The sequence below is a fragment of the Psammomys obesus genome, unplaced genomic scaffold, assembly GCF_907164565.1.
Source record: "Psammomys obesus unplaced genomic scaffold, mPsaObe1.curated_primary_1811, whole genome shotgun sequence".
In the NCBI taxonomy this organism is placed as follows: Eukaryota; Metazoa; Chordata; class Mammalia; order Rodentia; family Muridae; genus Psammomys; species Psammomys obesus.
Window position 1 is genome coordinate 3,990,997 of NW_026587216.1, and position 17,436 is coordinate 4,008,432.

The window sequence follows — 17,436 nt, forward strand, 5'->3', positions numbered from 1 at the left end:
ATTATTATCAAGGCAACACAAAAATGAAAGACTGGGAAATGGTGCATATACAGGTCAAGGTAAGGGGACAGAAAATGTGACCCAGGGGTGAGCAGTGTACAGACACCACAGAGTGGTGAGTATATTGGTCGTGAAGCTGTCTAGATGAGTTTTCTAGAAACAGGGAAAAAACAGGGCTGAAGCAGGTTGAAGAGGGAGACTCATGGGGACAGCTTTATGTTCACGTGGGGCTAGGAAGTGGCTGGATTTAGGGAGATGCTGGACTACGGACACAGACGGGAATGATTAGCGAAGAGACGGATGCCCTCTGTAGACTCTTATAGCCTAGCTGCCACCGAGAAGGGAGTGAGGATGGGTGGAAGGAGGTCTCGGGATCTGGCCAGGGGCCACTGCAACATTGAGAGGTGGAAGAGGACAGTGTCCTGCAGAAATGGAGACCGAGGACAAGCAGGGACCTATGAGGTAGGATAGCCAGGTGAAGTGGCGTCTTGGAAGCTGAACACACCCAAGAGGTTGGAGAAGGGGCACAAAATGATTGTGAATACTGCTGATGAGGCAAATAAAGAAGGAGAGAAAATGGGTCTTTGGATCCAACAAGGTTTAATAAAGTCAGCAGGGGAAGAGATGGCGGCCATTTATGCACAGTGTCAGGCAGAACCATATTGGAAAAAATGACGGAATACTGGAAATTTGATGGGAGGGAGAGAAGTGGGGAGCTGTGTGGAGGAGCAGTGTGTTTTCTTTTGAAGGTGAGAAGGCTGAAGGCATGCTCAGGGCCTGATGAGGTGGAGTGTGACTGAAGCGGTGGAGAAGGGGTGTGGAGTGGCTGGAGCTGAGGTCTGTGTCAGCGGGAGGGGTCCCCACACTCAGTAGGCATGCTCTGCATTGAAACCCACACCCTCAAAGGTCCAACACAGAGAGCCACTTATTCCAATATAAGGTTTAGCTGTAGCGTGATGACAGAGGGTCAGAGTAACACACAGCTCTCCTCAGTCCGTCCTCCGGTTTCCAGCATGCCCGGTAGAAATTGTGTTATCTCCCACCTCTCAAGTCTCTTTCTGGGCATCTTTGCAAGCTGCCCCCCCCCCCCCCCCCGAGAGGCTTCACAGGCTTTACAAGTTGCTGCTTCTAGTTTCAGCTTCCAATGACAGCTTTTTAAAAATTAACATGATTCACATTTCAAAACTGCATCGAGTACACGGCTTACACCCGCCATTTGCAGCCGTCCAACTCAAGAGCTTTGGTAGAACACCCGAGTACAGAAAGGTGGTGCCCTGACCCCACACCTTCATTGGTTGGTTGCGGTCCAACCCAGGGCCTTGAACATTCTAGGCCAGTGCTCATCCAAGGAGCCAAACCATAGTCCTAACTATATGATGTCTGCTTTTCCTCACCCCCCAAACAGTGGTTCTCAGCCTTCCTGATGCTGAGACCCTTTAACACAGCTCCTCGCTCTGTGTTACAGTTACTTCATGACTGTAGATTTGCTGCTGTTAGGTACATATCTGATATGTGACTTCCAAAAGGGTCATGGCCCACAGGTTGAGAACAGCTGTCCTAAAAAGAAGCTTTATGCCTGTTAGGAGTCAGTCCCCATTTCTAGCCAGTGGCAACCTCTCATCTTTGCGGGGCTATGGATTGACCTGTTCTTGATATCTTTCATGCAGCCTTTTGGTGTTTTCTTTCTTTCATTTAGCTTGTTTTCAAGGTCCATCCATGTTGAGGCCCATTTTTTTTTTTTTAACCTTATTGATCGTTAGTTTTACATCACGCACTCCAGTCCCAACTCATCTCTCCGTCCCCTCATATCTACCCTCCACCCTTGCAACCTCCCCCCAAAGTCTCACACACACACACACACACACAGACACACACACACACACACACACACACTCACCCAAACACATCAAAACAAAGCCTAGAAAACATCTTGTTGCGAGAGCTGCCGTGTGTCATGGCATGTCCCACAGTGTATCCCTCTGTCCGCACACCTTCACATGTTCATTGCAGTGAGCCATTTGTCCGGTTCGAGGCCTCTGGCTTCTGTGACAGCATGGGTATTGGATTTTCACCTGGACTTCACCCACTTATCCTGTTGTTGCCCTGTATCATGGAGATCCTGTAGCTTTGGATCAGGGGACTGGCCCTTTCACACACTCCAACAGTTCAAAGATGATGTAGATTTTTGATGTGGGCCAATTCAAAGCCCTGGATCTGGGCCTGGGTGGTCGCTGAGATGGTCGCCTGCCAGCTCCCCCTCATCCGCACCACCAGTGTGAGCTCTCCGGCAGTGCTCTGGCTAGGCCACCCAGTGCTGCCACCGGCAGGGTCAGCTCTCCTGCTCCCGTGCCCTAGGGGCCAACTCACCGGGACCCATGCCTAGAGCCAGCTTTAGTGTGCTGCCCAGTGAGGTGTAGGGCCCACTCTCCTGAGTGCTGGAGTCTTGAGGGGCAGGGATAGCTTTCCAGCTCTCATGACTCCCGAGCTAGCTCTCCCAGTTGCCAGAGGTGGTAAGGAGCAAGGAAGGGGACGGCATTACTTCCACACCCATGCCACCTCATGTTAAGCCACATTCTTATAGGTTATTCATGATAGAATCTCCCAGTGCTTAATTTGTTTTTATGCCTGAATAATATTCTATCACATGGGTATGTTGCATGGGCTCACGGAATTCTTGTCTACGTGTAATCAGTAAGTGACGTAATTGTTACGAATTATCCCTGGTCTCAAACAATAAGACAAGTTTTCAAATACCCATGAAACAACACTAGAGCTTTTCTTATTGCTTTTATGAACTTTTGTGGAAAATTGGCTTGTTAGCGGGTAGACTTTTGGATTGCTGCTTCTTTTTAGCCAGTGTAGATAATGTTGCTGTGAATATTTGTGCTCAAGGTTTTGCTAGGGTGTGTGCTTTCGTTTCTCTTAGGTAGACTTAGAATGAAAACCTAGGCTCACAGAGAAACTGATTTTTGCAATATCATTTCCACAGCAGCTGTGCCATGCCACTTTTCTACCACTAGCGTGCAGAAGAAGTTCACCTTTCTCCACATCCTCAACACCTGTTGTTGTCTTTTTTTTTTTTTTTTTTTTTTTCTCTATTAACCTTTCTAGGAGGAATGATGAACAATTCTTGATAACAAAGTTCTGGCCTATTTCACTTTAAATTCTTATGTTTTACTTATTCAAGAATACAAACATGAAAATGGAGGCACAGACTAGTTCTGTGCTCAAGGTCTTAAATGATTTAGAGATGTGTCTTAGGTTGGCTGTGTAGACCTGTGATCTCTCTACTAAGGCTAGCTGGAAGATCTGTGGAAGTTAGTCAGAAAACCGGACTTTGTATTGGCCTTAAGAGAAAAAGTTGTGGCTAATGACAGAAGTGAAATTTTATTTATCTTTCTCCAATTACCATCCTCACACCATAAACTCACTCTGCTCTGTTCTGTGTCTTCTAGATCCTGGTTAATTATCTTCCTCATTGCTAGCCTCTGAACACTGGAGGCACAGTGCTTAATGCCCCAGGCCCCTCTGTGTTTACAGTGTTGGGCACAGTGCCTGGCACAGGGTGGTCCCCTGAAAGTGCTTCGGGACAAAATAAGACAAACTGAACCTGAAAGAAAAGAAAGTGGGGAAGAGTCTTGAGCGCATTGCCACAGGAGATAACATCCTGAACAGAAAAGGCACTAACCTCAGCAATTAATAAATGGGACCTCATGAAACTGAAAAGCTTCTGTCAATCAAACAAAGTGACACCCTATGAAATGGAAAAAGATTTTTTTACCAAGTCCACTGCTGATGTAGATTGAATAGTCAAACAACACATAAAACTCAAGAAGTTAGATATAAAAAACAAGTTAAAATCCAATTAAAATTGGGTACATATCTAATTCTCAATAGAGGAATTTCAAATTGCTGAGAAACACTAAAGAAATGTTTAACATCCTTTGCCATCAGGGAAATGCAAATCAAAACTATTTTGAGATTTCTTCTTACACATGTTCAAATTGCTAAGATCAACAACACAAGTCATAGCTCATGCTGTAGAGCATGTGGAGGAAGAGAAACATTCTGTCACTGCTGATGGGAGTGCACACTTTTACAGCCACTATGAAAATCAATGTGGCAGTCTTTCAGAAAATCCATATACCACAAGACCCAGCTATACCACTCTTGGGCATATACCCAAAGGATGCTCCATCCTACCATAAGAACACTTGCTCAACTATGTTCATAGCAGCTTTATTCATAATATCCAAAAACTAGAAACAACCTAGGTGTCCCTCAACTAAAGAATGGATAAAGAAACTGTGGCATGTTTACACAATGGAGTATTTATTACTCAGAGGCTTAAAAAATGACACCATGAAATTTGCAGGCAACAGGATGCAACTAAAAAAAAAACATGCTGAGTGAGGTAACTCATGAGGAGAAAGCCAAATATGGTATATATTTACTTATAAGCGAATATTAGCTGTCAAGTAAATGATAGATAATTAAGTTACAACCCATAGACCCAGAGCGGTTAAGAGGAGGGCTGTAGTGGGGAAGCATGGATCTCCCTAGGAATGGGAAATAAATAGTATAAGCTCTGAGGGTGGACTGGGGGCTGGTGGGGACAGGGGTGGGAGGGACCATGTGGGGGTTGGAGGGAGAGAGTGTGGGGAGAGCTATGGGAGGGGGGAGTGTGGAAAAGTGGTTCAGTGGAAACTCCCTGGAATCTACGAGAGTGAGCTTAGCCAGGACACCTGGTAATGGAGGGTATGGAATCCGAACCGGCTATCTTTCGAAGTCAGGCAAGGTTTTCAGTGGCGGGACTAGGTTACATTCGGTTGAGTTGTTGACTGAGGAGGTCCTGTGGAGATCTCTAGGCTGACGCTAGACAGAAGGTCATCCTCTGAAAACTAATTCTGGGACAACTTCCCTTCACTCCTTGAAGGCAGAGGAGCAGAGCTGGTTCAGGCATAGAGATGTCACCCTATGCTTTAGTCTCTCTGCAGCCTATGAAAGGAGAAGCCTGGACGCCAACCCAGCCACAAAACCACCCACCTACAATCTGTCCTGCCTGCAAGATGTGCTGGGACAATGATGGCTTAGAACCCGTGTGAGTGGCCAGCCAATGTCTGATTTAACTAAGAGGAAGCCCATGCCCTACACTGCCTGGATGGCCAGAACTGGAGAATGGAACCAGAGACCTAGGGTAGAACTAAACACAGCTGGCAAAAAACGAAAAAAACAACAAACAAACAAACAAAACCCCCCAAAAAACTAAAACAAAATAATCAATGAAATTATTCCTAATAATATTTGGCTGCACTCATAGATAGGTGCATTGTCTAGTTGTCATTAGACGGTCTCCCTCCCTCTGAGAGCGGGTGCAGAGAGCCACAGCCAGACATTATGTGGGGAGAGAGACTATGTGGGAGGTTTCCCTTGGGTCCCTCTCCTCAGGAGATCAAGGAACTCCGTGGAAGAGAGAGAGGGAGAAGACTGTAGGAGTCAGAGGAGATGGAGGACATCAGGAGAACATGGCCCCCTGGATCAACAGAGCAGGGCTCACATGGGCTCACAGAAACTGAAGCGACAAGCACTCGGCCTGTGTGGGTCTGTGCCAGGTCCTTGGTGTATATGTTGTGGCTGTTAGCTTGATGTTCTCGTGGGACTCCTAACAGTGGGAACAGGTATATCAATGACTCTCTTGCCTGCTCTTAAGACACTTTTCCTCCTATTGCATTGCCTCGTCCAGCCTTGATATTAGGGCTCTTGCCTTCTCTTATTGTGTCTTGTTTTGTTCCATCTGGATGTCATCTCTTGGAACCTTGCTTTTTTTTCTGAAGAGGAAATGGAGGGGAGTGGATCTGTGGGAGAGGGAAGGTGAGGGAGGCTAGGAGGAGTGGTGGGAGGTGAAACTGTGGTTGGGGTGTACTATATGAGAGAAGAATCTACTTTCTCTCTTTCTCTCTTTTTTTCTCTTTCTTTCTTTCTTTCTTTCTTTCTTTCTTTCTTTCTTTCTTTCTTTCTTTCTTTCTTTCCGATTTATTTTGTATAGTGTTCTGTCTGCATGTACACCTGCAAGCCGGAAGAGGGCAACAGATGGCTGTGAGCCACCACATGGGTGCTGGGAATTGAACTCAGGACCTTTGGAAGAGCAGCCAGTGCTCTTAACCTCTGAGCCATCTCTCCAGACCTGAGAATAATCTATTTTCAATAATAATAAAAATTCACACATACACACACAAAATTGGAAGGGCCACAGGTATTTGGGGGTCTGTATTTGGGAGAGCAAAGATTATTTGGGCTTTCCCTGGGATTGGCTTCTTTTAAGCAGAACATAGGGAAGCATCGTGCCTCACTTTCTGAATAAAGCAAGGTTATTTTGAATGCAGGGCTCTCTCTCTTCTCGAGGCTCTCTCTTGCCACAGAGAGTTAAATGTGAAGCTGCAGTCTTAGCAGCGCAAGCAGGTAGCTGGTGACTGGTTCAGACAAGCTGTGGCTGGTGCAGTTAGGACTGACAAGTGCTGTCTGGGATAGGAGAAGTTTCAGTCCCTTTTGTTTGAACTCTTCCAGTGATGATTTCAGGCACCTGCTTCCCAGGAACCATGTCATATGGTTCCTGTAATAGTTTTCTGTATCCAGCTGAGGTATTTATCTGTAAGAAGAGTGTAGACACCAGGCTTCCTGGGATCACCACATTTTCCAAAGGAAGTGACCCCTCTGAAAACATTATCACAGATCAGAGGGCTTCCAGAATCTCCCTGGAACAGAAAGGCAAGTGTTTTCAGTATGGGTGTCATTCCAAGATGCTAATTATTTTATCCATCCATGCATGCATGCATCCATCCATCCAGTCATACTTCAGTCATACCTTTTATTTCTCTTTCCTGATTTAAAAGCAACTTTTAAACTTCTTTAATTAGAGATAATCATTTGATGATAAAAAAAGGCTCAGAAAGACAAACAGCACATTTTCTTTTATATGCAGAAACTAGATTAAAAGTTAATGAGAATGAAAGGCTAAGGCAGGAGGATTGTTATGAGTTCTGGGCTAGCCTGGGTTCCTAAACAACAACAACAACAACAACAACAACAACAACACACACACACACACACACACACAAAACCAAAAAACAAAAATAACCACAAACCCTAAACCAACATGAGTGCCTATCTCGAAAACAAAAAAATAAACCAAAGGGATGAAACGACATGACATTAAGAAGGAAAGAAGAGTTTAGAAGAGGAAGGGGACTGGTGGGGGGGGTGGAGAGGAGAATGGGGGAATAGAGAGGGCAACATGGAGCATGTGACTGAAGAGTACATGATGGTGTGTGTGAGTGTGTGAAAGCTTTATGACGAAACCCATTATTCTTCACAATGGACGGACTCTAAAGAAACGGAACAAGAAAATGAATCAGGAGAAAGAGAATCTCAAAAGGAAAAACAGAACAAAAAGCTTAGCTTCTACGGTCACAGATGCACTTCTGTCTCCCAGCCATTTATATTTTTAAAAAAGCAGTTCTGCAGCAACGCAGACTTACTGCCATCAGTAAGACAAAGAGAGAATAGAAGTCTCCTTACACTGGCCTGTGTCAACTTTTAAAATAAACAAAGAATAACATTCTCTCCGTGTCTCTGTCTCTCTCTATGGGCCACAGTATGTACGTGGTGGTCAGAGGACAACTTGTGAGAACCGATTCTCTTCTTCTACCGTGTGGAATCTGTGGATCAAATGTAGACTTGGCAGCACGCACCTTTACCTGCTTAGCCACATCGCTGTCATTAAAAAACAATTTAAAAAAAAGTGTCTTCTCTCTTGGCCAGTATGTCAGAGGAAGACATAGGTTGGGACAATTAGAAAGCTTGAGATGGAGGGGAGGGGAGGTGTCTCAAATACGCCTTTCTCCAAAGATGATACTAGCTAAGCCATCTCAGACAGAAGGGCACTTTTGATATCTTAAATAATTTTTAGGTTTTTTTTTTTTCCTCGAAGAATTTGTTATTTCTCATTTTTCCTTATTTCTAGCATGTACTAAAGATGATCATTAGAAAGGAGAGACCACTGTAGGGACAGAAAAGGAAATCACAGCTGTTCGCCACGTTCTTTCTACCAGATTCCTTTAACCCTTTCATTCCCTGGAGCCGAAGGACAGGGCGAGACATTCTCATTTACATACGCTGCACGACTCGTCTTCCCCTTTCTTGCCTCCAGCGCAGACCATGCCCTTGTCCACCACCTGCTTGAAGTCGTAATGCGAGGGACCGTTGCAGACTTTTCGGTCGATCACAGTGACGTTGACCTCTCTCAGGATGTTGGAAACTTTGCAGGAGTCTCTTTTGGTGCTCCCCCATCCGGCCACGTGACACTTGGTGTGGGGTTTCACATCATCTCCTCTCTTTGGGAGGTGAAGGATCCCCACAGCTTTGGTCATGGTTGCCTTACCATCCAGCTGAAAGCGCAAGAGTCGTTACGTTCCGATGAAGGCGGCGGAGGAAGAAACGCTGTAACCTGAAGCTTAACCAAGGGAGCCGAGTACCGAGGGGCGGGGGCGGGGTGGGGTGGAGCTGCCTCTCACCGCCTAGGTTGCCAGGCAGGAATCTGCATTTGGAGGAGGGGAGGACACAGGGAGGGCCAGGCCTGGGGGTCTCTGGGAAAATAGTGGGGAGGGTTAGGCTGAAGTCCGAGTACTACGCGGACAAGGAAGGTGAAGGGCCTGTCAGAGGCAAATGGAGCCCTACGGCTCTCCCTTTACCCGCGGGGGTGCAGCGCCCCCGGGCTGTTTCAGTCCTGCTGTGACGTTCCCAGTCAGCCCGTTTGCAGTTTTGTGAGTTGTGAGCCCCTCACTGCGCTCTCACTCTTTTCCGATTCCGTTTTGCTTCGTTCTGTTTTCTGCATCACTGAGTCCGGTAATATCACCCTCCCGGTTAAAACGCTTCTCTGTTCGAACTTCCGGGCAGGATTTACAAAACCCGCCTTTGCGCTCTGTGTCCCACTCCACCCCTCAGCGTCAAATTTCATGCTAACTCTTTTTCTCTCCTCTCCTCCTCCAAGCTATTCTCTGTTACACACACTTCTTCCTAACTAGAAAGCCCCTGCCTCCGCCTTTGCTGGGACCCAGCAGGCTTCCTGGACCACCTGCCCTTCCTTGATTTTATCTTGGTGGTGATGGTGGGGGGTGGGGGGTGAATTAGCAGAACACCATCGGTTCAGAGCCAGTGGTTTGTGTCTGTCCCTCTCTAGACTGAGTACTTCTGGAGGAAGTCCTGCTTACAGCTCATCTTCTGTAGAAGAGGTGGGCCGGCTGCGCTAACCACTGAGCACTAACTTCCTGCTAATTCTTAGCTTCCTCACAGATGGACAGTACCAGACAAGATGAATTCAGTGGAGGGAGTAATTACAGGGCAGCCCTGTAGTCAAGTTTGAGCAGGGGCAAAACTGATGTCATTGTCCACAAGTCTAAAATTACCTTGGCTAAAATTCATGATGGGTGTGTCCTTAGAGTCACATTGACTCTTTCCCTACTGCTTCCCAGGTAAGACTTTTTTTTTTTCTTTTTCTTTTTCTTTTTCTTTTTCTTTTTTTTTTTTTTTTTTTTTTTTGAGGGGGGTTGTATTTGAGACAAGTTTTCTCTGTGTAGCCTTGGTTGTCCTGCACTCACTTTGTAGACCAAGCTGGTTTCGAACTCACAGAGATCCGCCTGCCTTAGCCCCCCAGAGTGCTGGGATTAGAGGCGTGTGCCACCGCACCCAGCTTCACAGATCCCTCATCATAGAGCTAGCCCGCTCGATGACACCTCTCCGCTCAGACCAGACTCAGTTCCTCGGTGCTCTCCCAGACTGCTACAGAGCTCAAATCCTACAAGAAGGCCCTCTCCGTGTCATCTCACTGGGTCTACCCAGTGTTTTCCCAGAGTGGCTGTCTCCCCTGCTGGTTGGGCATCATTCATCAGAGAGTTGTCTCACTATGGGAGAGTTCTCGATGAACGTCAACACTGGAGCCTGCCTGGTCCTATGACAGCTTTGTGAGAAGCTGTTGAACTCAGGGGGAAGGGACGCTGGAAACAAAGTGCTGGACCCCTGCCCTCCTGAGGTGCCTTGTCCTTGGAGCCCATCTTGTGAGGGCTGGTTTGTGGGGTGTGTGTCTGTACTCACTCAAAGTAACTGTCTTTTTACTAAAAGTTACGAGAGAAAAAAAAAAAACCCAAAATATTTAAGCATATTTACCTGAAGGAGTTGGAGATCTCCTTGAAATGTCTCAGGATCATAGCATGGGTAGGAAACTGCCCTTTTAATGGAAAACATCTGTTCAAGTTTCTCTTCCTGAGATACAAGGTGGGCACCAAGAATAATCTGAGGCTTGCCTCTCCTGAGAAGGAAACCACACAATATTTAAGAGAAGAGAGTAAGTTCTGCTCTTTGCGTTTCAGTGTTCGTGGGTGCTGTTTTATAAGCAAGCGAGAGATGGAGCTGGGCCTTATAGAACCTTCTTTTTTGGTGTCTTGGCATCTTCTCCATCAGACTTCCCACATGCATTAGGATGCATTCAAGCTGCCAATGTCTTTTCCAGAAGGAAGAAACCAGGAAGGGAGTCCCTGACTTGAGTTGGGATGGCCTGGAGGCTGTGGAGCAGGGGATTCCCAGGACAGGCACTGTGGCCCTGGGCGTCCATAGCAAAGGAAGAACTTCCTGTTTCTTTACGTTGGTTAATTTTGTACAGCAAAGTCTGTCTCCTAGTGGCCTTCTAGGTTGATGACACCCAGTGCAAAGACCTAACCCAAGGGCACAGACAGATAAATCTGAACTGACAGTAGCCTGCTTGCTTCAGACAAATACAGACAACCCTCCTACACACACACACACACACACACACACACACACACACACACATACACACACCCCTCTCTCCCTAACTCCCTCCCACATATCCTGCTGCCTCACATATGAACACCTACATAGATGAACCAAAGACACAAGAAGCCAATGGAGTTAGAGCTGACTCCTAATCTTGTTTGTGAACCAAATGACATAAGAAAAATTATATCCTGACTTGTTGCATCAACAGGGCACCAAACAGTCCTGTCAGTTAACCAACGTGCCAGCTTTCCTGTCTGCATGAATTGTGTTCTTACTTGATAGATTTTATCTTCTACCACAGCATAACTTTTTATATAATTTTAAGCTGCATCTTTGGATCAGGCAATTTGTGCTAAAATGAACAAGGACTATCAGGCCTTGCTGACCAGCAACAGACACAGTTAAAGAAGAGTAGATTATCATGATAACTATGACTCGGCCTTTAAAATAATGACTCGGACCATTAGTTTAAGCTATAGGGTACGGTTATTGTTTTTAGCAGTCAAAGAGTAGTAATTTCCTGGGATCACTCTAATATATCATATTAAGGTGGGACAAGACCAGTAATGGAATAAATGAGCTGTAGCCATAGGAGACAACTCAGTGTGATTGATGATTGATTGTGTAAAATATGCTTGTGAGCCAAACAGGGAACAGAACACTGACAGAGACTGTTTGTGAGTGATCAGACTGAGTGCTGTTATTTCCCTGTCTTTTCAAGTTCTAGTACTGTTGCTCTTTGTAGTGGGAAAAGACCCACTTTTAATGTACTTTTCAGTCTTATTCTATACTATCTGGCCTGTGAGGTAAATATCACAATAGGATATAATGTATGGGATGTGCCCGTGTATGTAATGGATTGTATGTTTGTAACAGATCGTGTGTGCCCGTTTTCTCTCCATACTGCCACATTTGTGGCTTTGGACTGGATAGCTATGAGTCAGCACTGGGAATGAGGGGCGCCTGGATGACTTACAGGTCACAGTGAGCAGCTGTCAGCACCCAGTTTTCTTTGATCAAAGCCCCTGCGCAGATTTCCAGCCCTTTGATGAGAACCATGTAGCGTCTGGCATGAGATGGCACCTTATGTCCTCCTATAATTCCCTCACAGGTCTCTGGAAAAATGAAGAGATCGATAGAGAGTGAAAGCCTTGCTTGAGCAATCCTTTACCCCAGGAAAGTTCGGCTAAAATAATAATAATAAAAAAATTACAGCGCTAATCGTGCTAATTTTTATATGTGTGTCCTGTGCTGGGGACCGGGGTAGAGCAAGCCCAGGCTCTGGCTGCTGCTACTGCTGTAGCGTTTGCCTCATGGCTGTGTTCCCAGCCACACATGCATGCTTCATAACATTTAATCAAACCCAGCTTAGTGCTCGGCTTCTGTTTCCTGAGACAGGGTCTCATGTAGCCCAGGCTAGCCTCAAACTCATCAAGTAGCCAAGGATAACATTGGTCCTACCTCCGCCTCCCAAATGCTAGACATGTCTGGCTTGAGTTTAGGTTTTTATTTAGAGTTTTTAACATAAACAAACATCCCTACTTTTAAATCATTTTTATGCCGTACGCCTAAATTGATGCTCTCTCTGCCTTTCTCCCTCTCTCTTTCCTGCTTTTCCTTACCCTACTCTCTGTCTTCTTTCTGTTTCTTCATTATCTTTTTTTTTTTTCTCATTAGGGTCAAAATGACAAATGTGTAGAATTCATTTCTTTTCTGCATGATAGTTCTCAGGCTTTATTGTTATAATAATAACCTATATTCCATAGACCCACTGGAGAGAATGATTTGGAATCAGGAAACATACGTTTTAAGCATGCATCGTGCTTCTGATGCCGGTGACCCTCTGAGCAGCAGAGGACTGTGGATGTGCTTGCCTAGGAAAGCAGTGACTTATCCTAGTTTTAACGCTGTGGACTGTCATCACCAGCAGACAGCATTTCACAAAGAGTCATTTGATACAGGGTAGAAACATCACAGACCACCAAGTGGCCAGAAGCTGGAGGGCTGCAGGAGAATAATGCAGATTGGGTCGGCAGCATTCTTGGTCGGACCTCCAGGACTCGACAACAGCCCCAGATAGACTCTCTGCTACTCAGTTTGCATTGAAACGGATTCTCTACCCTCTTATTCAGAAGCAGAGATACTGAGAACCGTCTTGAATGGTCATAGATAAAAAAATCTATTATTAGTAAAATATGATGCCAATTACATGTGGGACACTGGGGCACTGGCCTTAAAAAATCTACAGTATTCCATAGCAAGTTTGTTATGGCTAGTAGCAGTTTTAATAAATTATATTAAAAGTAAAGAAAAATTAAGAACCTATGTAGCGGCAGTAATGGAGCATCTCTGACTCCAGGCACCCATCTGTGACTGACACCACTCATAATATTAATTGCAATGGAAGATGGGTGCTATTTTTCTAGGGAAATGAGAACGGTAAAGTTTAAATGCTCAAGTTCACACCACTAATAATGTCAAGGCATTGTCCTTACAGTCTCATGTGGTGCAAACCCATATTTTCCCATTGGGAAACAGAGCGTCCTCCAGTTGGACTTCTTGCCTACTGTCTTTTCTTTCTTTTAACATTTTCCTTCCAGAGTTATGAGAATCTAATAAAACAAGGCATACACGTGCAGTTTAAATATTTGCCTATGGCTTTGGTAAAGTCGCAGGCTTTCTGAGGCCTAAGCATGGCCTTAAATAGGCTCACAGATCCTATGTCAGTGCTCCAGCTCTGAAGGTCTGTCTGGACCCAAAGTCAGAGCTTAAACCCAGCAGTTCTGCTAACCAGCTGCTAACCATCTTTGTCCATTTAGTAACCTTTCTGGTGTTGGTTTCCCAAATGTGAAATGGAGATGATGGCAATGACATTAAGGTGTTCAAGTGGGCTGATGTCTGAGAGGCTGTTAGCATAGAGCTAACTCTTACTTGTGAGCTTCATTAAGGACAGACATTTGTTGATGTGCATTGATATGTATGCATGTGTTTGTTTTACACTGAAAATGTTATTCTCTTCATTATCCCTAGAACTGGGCATAAACACAGCCACAAACAGTATCTTGAAACTGAACATAGCAAGACTTAGCTGAAGCATTCAGTTGTGCTTATACAATTGGCAGGTCGGTTAACACAGCTCCTACATCCCCCCTTTAATGGCACTGATAGTTTTTTTTTTTTTTCCCACACAAAGGCCTTGTTTGGTAGAGGTCTGGATTCATAAGAGTCACAAAATGTAGCTGATGCTTCCATATTATTTCCTCAGACACTGGCTTTTTAAAATTTCTTTTAAAGCTGGTGTGCCCTTTAGATAGCAAAGACAAATGGCAGCATTTAAAAATGATTGGGCCTTTTTATTATTTCCTTTCCCCCTTTATTATATCACCTCAAGAATAAACTAAATCTATGTAGATTTCTACTTCATTGTGAGCAAAAGGAAAAGGCGTGTGAAGGCATGTCTTACCTCCAGAAATTAGAAGGAAAAAGGTGGCCATGGGGAGAAGGGAAGCAGGAGGCATGTTGCTGCTTCTGGTGTCCGTCCCAGATGGCGAGCACTATTCCAGGTGCTGGCTTTAGTAAGACACAAGACACAGGGCTCTGGCCCCGCCCCGCCCCCGCTCTGAGCTATGCAGAGGCTTTTGGGGGTTTTATTACTGGAAAGTTTAGCCGTATTTTATCTGTGGTGTGGCTACTTACTTGTTTCATAAGTTGGGGTTATTTCCTTTGGGGTTAGATGTCTTATATCCGAAAGGGCAAATGTGAAGTCATGAGAACTATGTCAATTTAAAAACATTAAAAAGGGAATTGTTCTTCTAAGGAGGTAATCCAGTAACAATGACCTACTCCTTCAGAGAAGTCTGTAGTGGCCCGCAAGGAGATTCTGAAATCGCCAGGAAAGCGTCGATAAGTTTGAAAGGCTATCACGGACAATAACGTGCGGGGGGCCTGTGGAGAGTCGTTCGTGTGCACTGTTGATGGGAATGGACTAGAGCAGTCTGCATGGAGCCTGAAGACAGATCTATCCCAGGACACAGTCCCACTGCTGGTCATACGTGTCCAAAGAGATGGAATTTTTATATCCAAGAGATGCTAACAGGGGCCAAAGAGATGGCTGAGTGGTTAAGAGCACGGGATCGGATCTCGACTCCCCGGGCACATGCGGGGCAGCTTACAAACTGCCTGTCACTCCGGCTCCAGGGGGTCCGATGTCGTTTCCTGGTCTCCTTCCGTACCCGAATGCATGTGCATGTACCATGGCGTGTGCAATACAAACAGACACTCCTGAAGAAAAAAATCTTTAAAAACTTCCCATGGGTGTTTTCACGCCTATCCTGTGGCACCCCTGGCCACATGATCTGTGACAGGGAATCAGGCTAGATTGCCCGTCAGTGATCAGGGGTTCCTCTCACCAAGGCTCCCTGTGGCTGTTTCGCACGATTTCTTCTTCTCATCCTTATGACACCAGGTTCCGGTGGGTTTAGGATGAAAGAGAGTGGTGGGTCTGCCCTGGGGGGGGGGTGTCAAGTGATCTTGTCACAGGGGTCACCTAAGACCAATGGAAAACACAAACATTTACATTGTGATTCATAACAGCAGCAAAATGACAGTTATGAGGTAGCAACGAGAACGATTTCCTGGTTAGGGGTCACCACAACACGGGGGATCTGTATTAATGTCGCAGCATCAGGAAGGTTCAGAGCCGGGCTCTAGGGCGAAATAAAACAGTGAGAGCTGCAGTGAAAGGGAGGGTCATGTCCGTTTAGCCTTTCCATGTCAGCCAGCCAGCACGCAGGAGCAGAGTTACCACACAGGGCAGGATGAGGGTAACGGGTTCACACACTCCCAGGAAGGCGGAGGAGCACTAGGCGATGACGGAGGAGAATACGTGGGTATCACTGGTGCTTGTGCCCAAAGACTGGTGCTTGGTGACCGGGCATTTGCAGTAATCACGAATGGATGATTGCCAGGCAATGATAGTCTTAGACTCAGAGGTCATCACACCCAGCCATAAACCAAGACGAACAAACTGCTGGCCAGTGTTGGCTCTGGAATGGGAGGCCGAGAAAAAACGTGACATTTCAACCTGAGACTGATAGAGGTGGAGACTGTAGCCTTTCCTCCTTTTAGAGATGGAGCTCATGGCTCCACGAACCTGGGGGGCCCCCGATTGAAGGTGTAGCACCAGCGACCCCTGGGGAGCTTCATTCTCACAAAAACGGAGGCGTCGTGTGCACTGTAGAGGCCTATTTTCATGGGAGGCACAGCTGAGAAACAAGCTGGATCGGACACCTCTGAGAGTCCTCGGGTGGTCCCTGTCTCGTGCGGTTAAGTCTCTCATCTCTCTCTCATCTCTCCTCGGCAACCAGCTCTGGGCGGGCTGAAAACAGTTTCCCGTAGACTCCTCCGACCATTCCTCTAACTTAGTCCCTCACGACCCATCTCTGCATCTCTCGTCTTGCCCTTCTGGCCTTTCCCGTTGAGGATGTGAGCTGTCAAAAGATTTTCCCTGGAAAATCCAGGACTAGGGAGAGGCCAGGAACCGCCCTATGAGGGAAATCTGGTTCATGTACACAGATCTAGCGGGAGACCTCTCCTTCACCGGGCCCGGGGAAACAAAAGTGATTTCAGATCGACTCCAGAAAGTAGCTCCGCTGTGCTCGCTCCAGATGTGGCTGTGGTGGCACATCTGGACTTGGCAGCGGTGGACTCCTGAGGTTTTCTTTTGACGAGCATGCCTCCTGCGCTCGCCTTTACATGTAAGGCTGCACACACATACACACTCACACACCCACACACAGTTTTTGCTGGGTGGTCGCTACAGATGATGAATTATATGGTTGTAGTTTTGATATTTTGTAATGAATTGTTAAAGACAGAATTGTTAACAAAATAATAAAAAACACTTTAAAGGTAAACTTTGATGATGATGATGATGATTATTATTATTATTTTACATGGCATCTCATCTGTTTTTCCAGTCTTTCTTTTAGAATGTGGATACCATCCAAGTGTTTCCGTGCACGCTTTTAATCTCAGTACTCAAGAGGCAGAGGCAGGCCGATCTTCGTGAATTCAAGACCAGGCGGGTCTTCGTAGCAACCTCCAGACCAGCCAAGGATACACAGGGAGACCCTGGCTTAGAAAAAAAAAAAAGCTTAAAATGTTGGTACTGTCAAAGACAGGTGACGTTAATGGACGTTTTAAAATATTTTTTATTAGCTCTTTGAGAACTTCATACATTGCATTTTGGTAATATTCATCCCTTCTCCTGTATCCTCCCAGACACATCCCCTGCTTTCCATACCCACTCAACTTGTGTCCTTATTAAACAAACAAACGAAAAAACAAACAACCCATTCGTTGTATTAGTGCTGGGTACATCCTTAAATGTGTGAGCATCCCTAAAAAGGTAACTGTCCCCCTGTAAACAGCTGTCAGTTACCAACAGCTCCTTGCTTAGAGGTTGGGCTTTGTACCTACCTCCTGACTCCATGCTGGGATTTCGCTTGCCTTGAACTTGTGCAGATCTTGTATAGGCTGTCAGAACGGCTGTGTGTTCATACGAGCAAGGGCCCTGTTGTGTCCAGA

At 45.8% G+C, this 17,436-nt stretch overlaps 1 protein-coding gene across 1 annotated transcript; it reads right to left on the reverse strand.

Moving 5' to 3' along the window:
- Positions 1-6,273: 6,273 nt before the first annotated feature.
- On the reverse strand, positions 6,274-14,374 carry LOC129673644 (granzyme A-like). The gene is made up of 5 exons (XM_055603539.1): positions 14,312-14,374; positions 11,825-11,963; positions 10,219-10,360; positions 8,172-8,444; positions 6,274-6,752 (listed from the first exon to the last, which is right to left on the reverse strand). The coding sequence occupies exons 1-5, from the start codon at positions 14,364-14,366 to the stop codon at positions 6,600-6,602; spliced, it is 762 nt and encodes a 253-aa protein (XP_055459514.1). The 5' UTR covers positions 14,367-14,374; the 3' UTR covers positions 6,274-6,599.
- Positions 14,375-17,436: the final 3,062 nt, after the last annotated feature.

Bases quoted from the DNA above. Each gene is read 5' to 3' on its own strand.
- LOC129673644 (XM_055603539.1), bottom strand. From the start codon at position 14,366: ATGCCTCCTGCTTCCCTTCTCCCCATGGCCACCTTTTTCCTTCTAATT. The intron at 11,964-14,311 runs GTAAGACATGCC...TCATTTTTCCAG, and splicing joins TTTCCTTCTAATTTCTGGAG to AGACCTGTGAGGGAATTATA. The intron at 6,753-8,171 runs GTATGTAAATGA...TTTCTGTTCCAG, and splicing joins GGGAAGACGAGTCGTGCAGC to GGAGATTCTGGAAGCCCTCT.